The sequence below is a fragment of the Salmo salar genome, chromosome 04 (genome assembly GCF_965601325.2).
Source record: "Salmo salar chromosome 04, fSalSal1, whole genome shotgun sequence".
In the NCBI taxonomy this organism is placed as follows: Eukaryota; Metazoa; Chordata; class Actinopteri; order Salmoniformes; family Salmonidae; genus Salmo; species Salmo salar.
The window spans coordinates 33,297,942-33,306,615 of record NC_138294.1 but is presented as its reverse complement, the minus strand read 5'-3'; the positions used below and the strand labels follow the sequence as shown (position 1 = coordinate 33,306,615).

At 40.1% G+C, this 8,674-nt stretch overlaps 1 protein-coding gene across 1 annotated transcript; it reads right to left on the bottom strand.

Annotated features, from left to right (window-relative positions):
- Positions 1-1,109: 1,109 nt before the first annotated feature.
- LOC106602754 (CDGSH iron-sulfur domain-containing protein 2A-like) lies at positions 1,110-5,721 on the bottom strand. Its single transcript, XM_014195594.3, has 3 exons — positions 5,459-5,721; positions 2,807-3,021; positions 1,110-2,275 (listed from the first exon to the last, which is right to left on the bottom strand). The coding sequence occupies exons 1-3, from the start codon at positions 5,559-5,561 to the stop codon at positions 2,186-2,188; spliced, it is 408 nt and encodes a 135-aa protein (XP_014051069.1). The 5' UTR covers positions 5,562-5,721; the 3' UTR covers positions 1,110-2,185.
- Positions 5,722-8,674: the final 2,953 nt, after the last annotated feature.

Here is an 8,674-nt window from a genome sequence, read left to right as displayed (position 1 = left end):
CTTAAAACCTGTTTTTGCTTTGTCATTGGGGGGTATTTTGTGTAGATTAGGGGGGGGGGGGATGATTTAATCAATTTTAGAATAAGGCTGTAACTTAACAAAATGTGGAAATACCGTATACACCGTATACACAATCCACATCTCAAGGCTTAAAAATACTTATTTAACCTGTCTCCTCCCCTTTATCTACAGTACACTGATTGAAGTGGATTTAACAAGCGACATCAATAAGGGATCATAGCTTTCACCTGGTCAGTCTGTCATGGAAAGAGCAGGTGTCCTTAATGTTTTTTTTTTTTTTAAGTAAAGGAGAGCCGCACACTCTAGGAGCTCAGATGCAAAAATATTTATGTCCAATGTTTCGACAGACAAGCTGTCTTATACCCTGATGAAGACAGCTTGTCTGTCAAAACGTTGGACATAATTATTTTTGCATCTGAACTCCTAGAGTGTGCGGCTCTCCTTTATTTTCTAAGTGTTCTACTTCACTAGCCAGCACCTCGCCTAAATAAGTGTGCGTTTCTTTCGCCTCTAGATTGTCCTTAATGTTTTTAACACTCAGAGTAGAAGTAGTTGCTACATTAGGCAAGTCAGTTAAGAACAAATTATTATTTTCAATGATGGCCTAGTAACAGTGGGTTCCCCTTGTTCAGGGGCAGAACGACAGATTTTTTTAACCTTGTCAGCTGAGGGATTTGATCTTGCAACCTTTCGGTTACTAGTCCAACGCCCTAACCACTAGGCTACCTGCCGCCCCACATGTATTGTAGTTGTCATGTTTTTGTTGTGTGTTAGAGATGAGCAAAGTTCTTATCTTTAATGTGGTGATATTTTATTATAAAGGGTCAGATTTTCCTATCACCGTCAGAAAGCACAGGTCGGGTCCTAGCGTCAATGTTTTGGAATGGAAAGCAGATGCAAATAGTAACTGGTGCTGGACAGGTTATATGTTGGAGTATGAAAACACCATCCAATAGTTGTCAACCTTTTTGTTCAGACAAACTCATGGAAAATATTACCTGTCAAATGATTGTAAATCACTTGTCTAATCAGTTCCCAAAACGTCAAGGCCTATCTGTTTCTTTCTTCTGGCCATTTGACAAAACTAATTTTCGGAAACAAAGTAACTTTTTTTTATTTTACAAAAGTACACAGGCCGGCACAGTTTGCCTAAATTCCAGTAAAACGTGAAAATACAGATCTATGTACTGTAATTGGTCATTAACATAAGGATCAGTAACCAAAGGAGCAGATCCCTTCTTCAAATCTTATGTTGTTGAATGAATTAAGAAATATTTGCATGACATTGTCTGAATGCAAAGTAAATTGGACAACTGACATGTTTGATACTGTAAAGGCAGAAAAAATAATTACTTAAATATTTTGGTGTAGAAAAACAAGGGTTCATTGTTTCTTGAGGGGAGGAGTTTAGTGAACTTAAGATGTTCTAAAATGTCTTAAGATCTTCAGTTTTGAATATGAGAACACACAATATAGCATGAACACAGAATTAAGGCATGTTTTATAAGGTTATGAACAAAGAGAAATGGCAGGGAAAAATCCTGTAAGTGTTTTTGTATGCAAGTGAAAGACTTCAAGCTTACAGTAGTTCGGAGACTGAAAAGGCTAAGTAAAGTTTTTCTTTCAACCTAACAAAGTATACTACTACCCTAAATAGCAGGTTGCTACCCCAATTGCAGTAGTGATTGAAGTTCAAAATCCCCTCAATGTGGTCCCAATAGTTTGGAACTGCGTGGCGCTACCAAGGAGACCAAGGTTAACTGTTGTTTCTAACGAGAGAGTGAGAGATAGCCAGACTGGAAAATGGCCACTGTACAAAAACTTGTCAGGAGACAATAAGAGGGAGTGGTGATAGCATAAAACCTTTCAAACCTTCTCAGTTATTGCCCATTATTGGCAAGTTCAAATAAATACGATTCACAAAAGTGTTGATGGTAAAATCTTTGAGGAGTTAAGGCGCCACCAACATTTTTGCAGCATATCACTACCAAAAGCAAAGTATGCGCCATATCATTTTTTTTTACCGAAATAAAAGACAAATTGGCAGAGTGCAAAAGGCCATGCCCTAAAATACAGACCAAAAATACATCCATTTTTTTTTAAGAAACTAAAGACAGAAGAAGGGAATAAAGATGGACGTCTCCCATACAGTGTTAAAGATGGATTATAATATCTTCTTCTTGAGTATGAGAGGCCCCACGTTGTCTCCAGTCAACTCGTTGTGCTTTATGTGTGATTTGTCACAAACAGGAAACTGCAACAGGAAACAACTTAATATTAGCTGATACACACAGTACGAGGCACTGCTTATAGATAGGCTAACTAGAGCCCCACCTGCATAGTTGACCATTTATTTAGTCATGTGCTTCCCCTTGGCTTCAAAAGACAGTGAGAATGTAAAAAGAAACTGCTGACATCCGCATAAATTGCTGAGGTTAGAAGACCACTAGCTATAACTTTAAATCTTTGCGTCTAACATGATCTAAAACCAATCTCAAGCCAACCCTCCCATCCAATTCCCTTGGCCCCAATGCATAAAGGCTGATCAGGGCCTGTATTCAAAAAGCGTCTCAGAGTAGAAATGCGATCTAGGATTAGGTTCCCCCTGTCCATATAGTCTTATTCATTATGATCTATCATGCAACATTGATCCTCAGCACTCTTACTGAGAGACTTTGTGAATATTTATTTAACCTTTATTTAACTAGGCAATATGGGTCCTGAAATTACTAAGATTGTGTAGTGTTAGCAATAACCATTCAACTCTACTTCTAGTCCAATTTACCGTTTTGGAGCGCCAACAGCGGCAGTAGCAGACGTTTGTTCTCTTCAAGTCCTCAATATCGATCTCGTTGACCACTTTGGGGTTCTCCTTCTGGATCTTCAGGTTGATCAGGCTGTCCTTCTGCTTCTTCTTCTTGGGCAGGAAGGGCCTGATGGTGAGGTAGCCCAGCAGGGCCAAGATTCCCAGGAGAGGCAGCAACCGGAGCCATTCAGAGACTGAGAAGAAAAACACACACACACACACACACACACACACACACACACACACACACACACACACACACACACACACACACACACACACACACACACACACACACACACACACACACACACACGCACACACCCCCCCCCCCCCCCCCGAGATGTTGGATCTCCTCAAATTGTTCCACCCCTGCGGTTCCCATAACATTCTGCCTGGGGTGTTCTGTATCAGTGTCCGATGCTATGCCGCCTATGGCACCTTTGAGGGATGTGTATTTGAATCTCACGGCAATCAAATTAAATGGCTTTTGATTAAAAAGAAGGGTGCCTAATGGGAGAATGTTAATCTCATTATACGATTTATCTCGAATTCAAAAGGCAAATGTAAAAACACCATATCCGAACAAAATAATAAAATAATTGAATGAGGCGCTCATCCTTGAAGCTGCTAGACTGAATTTGGCTGAGCTGATCTGATTGGTCAACAATTAGTGAAAAGAATACCAGAATTGGTCCCTTATATATTTTTCCACTAATTGGTCTTTTGACAGTCTAAATGCAGTCATAGTGTCTTTAGATTCCTGCAGGGACATTTCACTTGACTCCCATCTTTTCCTGAGAGTGAAAACATTAAAATAACAAATATAATATAGGGCTGGAAAAAACCTCAGTACTTATGCTACTGACTGCAGGCAAGTTATAACTTCAAAGCTACACAGCAATGAAATTAACTATAATTGAGCTTCCATTGCCATGCCAATTATTCCAGTCGCTTCATGTTCATGCATATCCTATAGATTTGCTAGCGAAGACTTATTAAATCAGTGTTTACAACGTCAATGATCCTCAGTATGGAGCACCTCAGGGCAATGGGAGAAACCACAATTTACCACTACTGCTTTCCAGACCTGGGTTCAAATCCTATTTGAATTAATTTCAAATATTGTCTGTGCTTGATTGAGCTTGCCTGGCTTAATGGACAAATAGAATAGTCCCAAAACTGCATACCCCTCCCATCTGGCAATCCAGACAGAATAGGGGAAAACACTCAAAGCATTTGAAAATATTACTTGAACCCAGGTCTGCTCCTTTCCTTAGCAAAGGGCATGTCATCTCCACACTCAAGGATATCTGGTATGAAGGCCCAACTGAGAACCCCAGCCACTAGTTTAGGGCTATTTTTAGGTCCCAAATCTGACACTTTCTATAGGGGCGCATTCAGCGTTCACCCCAAAGGTCAAACGTAAGCGTTTCTTCAAGTTGTCAAAACTTGAAACAACTAAGAGGTCGCATAGCTCATTTAAAACCAATATTTACAGTGGGTTTGTCATAGTACTTAAATTCAAGGCCTAACTTTTCAATGTTGTGCACTGACAGCTACTGTCATCAGACCTTTTTCCTCTCACAACTACTCAGAAAAGCAAGTGTGTGAGCCTCGTTCAGGTGTAGGGTGAGAGGAATCTGTTCTCCATTGAGTAAGCACGCAGTCCTAGATTTACACTGCTCTATGGGAATACTATGAGAGCGTATTTAGTGTTTTGCAGCTAAGGCAAAGTAAAGGTTTGTAGACGTACTGTTTAATGACATCAAATTATATTAGCAGCAGTTTCAAAAGGAACTTTTATAAAGTATTGTCCAGTGAGTCTTATAGCCTACATGTGACTAGTTGGTAACGTTTTACTTTAAGCAGCTTCTCAAGTGTTATTATCGTCTTATAAACATTTAGACCACCAATAGGCCTATAGTTGGTTTCCTCTGTTTTTAGGTGATTTTCAGAAGCTACACACTTTTGCTTCATTGAATGACTGGTCTCAATATGCCTGCCTGCCATGAGAGCAAGAATCATCACTGCTAATAACATATACTTTGTTCATGTCAAGCAATGAGCTACATCAACTGAAGCTTGGAGATTGTTGTTTATGCACACAGGAGTGTGTAAAACACGCATCACTGTAGCCTGTATATCAAAGTATAAAATAGCCTCAACTTGGATTTTAATTTGTACATCTATTTTGTTGTAGCCTCATGTTTCATATGCTTGGAATAACATGGTTTAGTTCCCTTCCATAGCCAAGAGAGGAAATGTGCTACATACAAACAAAACACTTGTTTGCCTACACCTACGGTGCAGTACACTTGATACAATGTTTCCACTCTCTGAGTCTGATACATTGTAACTGTACAAGCAAACGTATCTCAAAGTAGTGCACTGTTAAACTACCCTTCAATGTTCAATCAACTTGACTTGAGCCAAGTAAGGAACTTTATTCAATATGAAGTGGATTAGCACTTTAACAGCCACACAGAAAACCCCGACAATCTATAATAAATTTGAAAAAAACACATTAAAACTGGCGAACTAATGTGGCTAATCTTGTAGGCATGCATGCATGGGGACAAGGTTTTCTCTCTTTCCTGTTCTCACCAATGCAACATTGTAACCATTTACCTGTTAACCTCGCAAATCCTCCAATCGTTTCGGGAAGGGGGAGCTTCTTGAGGTAGGCTGGAAGCTGGATTTTTATGATCCTTGAAATAGTTTCTAAAACCATCTTGAATGAAACTATAGGCAGGTTTTAGTTTGAGCTGGATATTTCCTGAGGTCCGTTTGCGTCATTACGCTATCTTAGTAGCTCAAGTCTTGACCGGTGCGTAAAAATTGTCCGTGCAATAGAAATAAATAGAGAAGACGCGTAGATGTGTTGGTGAATAGACGCAATTGCGGAAGATGACGCTAAAACATGTAGCCAATGAACGTTGGCAGAGTTGGTGTCATCTGATTGGACAGTTTATAATGAGGCAAATACATAGAAAGTAGCTAATTTCATTAATGTTGTTTGATACATAGGCCAATGTGATGTTTGTATGACAAAGTAGCTTACCGTTGTTTTCTGGGGAAAAATACATTGTATTCCATTCTATTGTATGCTATTGTATTGTATTCTATTATATTTGTTATATATTTATTTGTGCATTGGCTTCAGTCATTCATTGATTTATTCATCCTTCCAAAGCAAACGTGTAAATGTTTGTATACTCATAATTTCACCCATATAATAATAATTTGATTAGAACTTCAAGAGGAAATTAAATAGGCTGGGATGTATCTATTTGCATAGTCATCCAGTGTGTGTGTGTGTGTGTGATGTGGGTAGTTGGCTACAAATGGGATCCACCTAAAGGTTTAGGGGCAACTTAAATCATATATCTATGTCTCAGGCATCGTTCATAATCTCACATTATTTCAGTTTAAAAGATGGGGTTTTCTCTCTCCACAGGACAAAATGGTTTGTCCTTGTCTCCTCTGTTATGCAATCTGTGGTGATCTAAAAACACAGAAGAGGTGAAGTCAATGTGAATGTTGATGTGTTCAGAGAATTTGCTTACACCTGTCAAATTATTTCAACTCACTCCTGATGAATGGAAGGACTATTGAAATGCACAGAGGAAAAGCATGCATCCCGTTGTACTTTCCATATCCAGTTGATATTTATTTCCTCATGAATTCCCCCCAAAATATAAACTTAACATGTTATGTGTTGGTCCCATGTTTCATGAGGTGAAATAAAATATCTCAGAAACTTTCCATAAGCACAAAAAAGTGTATTTCTCCCAAATGTTGTGTACACATTTGTTTACATCCCTGTTAGTGAGCATTTCTCCTTTGCCAAGATAATCTATCCACCTGACAAGTGTAGCATATCAAGAAGCTGATTAAAGAGCATGATCATTGCACAGGTGCACCTTGTGCTGGGGAAAATAAAAGGCCACTGTAAAACATGCAGTTTTGTCACACAACTCAATGCCACAGATGTCTCAAGTTTTGAGGGAGCGTGCAATAGGCATGCTGACTGCAGGAATGTCCACCAAAGCTGTTGCCAAAGAATTGGATGTTAATTTCTATACCATAAGACACCTCCAACGTTGTGTTAGAGAATTTGGCAGTACGTCCAAATGGCCTCACAACCGCAGACTACATGTAACCACGTCAGCCCAAGACATTCACATGCGGCTTCTTCACCTGCGGGATCGTCTGAAACCAGACACCCGGACAGCTGAGGAAACTGTTGGTTTGCACAACTGAAGAATTTCTGGACAAACTGTCAGAAACCGTCTCAGGGAAGCTCATCTGCGTGCTGTTCGCCCTCACCAGGGTCATGACCTGACTGCAGTTTGGCGTCATAACCGACTTCAGTGGGCAAATGCTCACCTTTAATGGCCACTGGCACGCTGGAGAAGTGTGCTCTTAATGGATGAATCTCAGTTTCAACTGTACCGGGCAGATGGTGTCGTGTTGCGAGCGGTTTGCTGATTTCAACGTTGTGAACACAGCGCCCCATGGTGGCAGTGGGGTTATGGTATGGGCAGGCATAACCTATGGACAATAAACACAATTGCATTTTATTGATGGTCATTTGAATGCATGGAGATACCTTGACGAGATTCTTAGGCCCATTGTCATGCCATTCATCTGCCGCCATCATCTCATGTTTCAGCATGATAATGCATAGACCCATGTCTCAAGGATCTGTACATAATTACTGGAAGCTGAAAAAAAATCCCATTTCTCCCATTTTCCTGTATACTCATCAGACATGTTACCCATTGAGCATGTTTGGGATGTTCTGGATCGACGTGTACGACAGCATGTTCCACTCCCTGCCAATATCCAGAAACTTCACACAGCCATTGAAGAGGAGTGGGACAACATTACACAGGCCACAATCAACAGCCTGATCAACTCTATGCGAAGGAGATGTTTCACACTGCATGATGCAAATGGTGGTCACACCAGATACTGTCTGTTTTTTTATCCATGTCCCTACCTTTTTTTCAAGGTATCTGTGACCAACAGATGCATCTCGGGAATTCCCAGTTGTGGTCCTCTGTAGCTCAGTTGGTAGAGCATGGCGCTTGCTATGCCAGGATAGTGGGTTTGATTCGTGGGACCACCCATACTTAAAATGTATGCATGCATTTTAACTTTATTTAACTAGGCAGATCAGTCAAGAACAAATTCTTATTTACAATGACGGCCTACCCCTGATGACGCTGGGCCAATTGTGCACTACCCTATCGGACTCCCAATCCCAGCTGGATGTGATGCAGGCTGGATTTGAACCAGGGACTGCAGTGATACCTCTTGCACTGAGAGGCAGTGCCACTCGGGAGCCCATGACATGCATGACTGTAAGTCACCTTGGGTAAAAGAGTCTGCTAAATGGCATTTGTTAAATTATGTGAAATACATAGGTTAGGGCCTACTGAATTCATTTAAATTGACTGATTTCCTGATATGAACTGTAACTCAGTAAAAAAATTGAAATTGTTGCATGTTGCTTTTATATTTTTGTTCACTCTAAGAATCACATTTCCATAGCAGGTTTTACCCTTGGGATTTCTATGATGGGCATAACACGCACTCTAGTATATGAGGCATGCAGGCCTCATCTGAGTTGATGATGAAAGTGATTGAACTCCACTATCCAGAATTCTTTGCTGTTTAAAGCCAACCTTGAATATTTGCCTGGAGAAATTTCCATCTCAGTGGTTGTACTAATTTTGTCAGCGACTTAAATAATTGGTATAATGACAACATATTTCATTGGTATCTCGGTTGAACAAGTTCAAACATTTTTTGCAAAATGTTTTTTTTTTAGTTGGG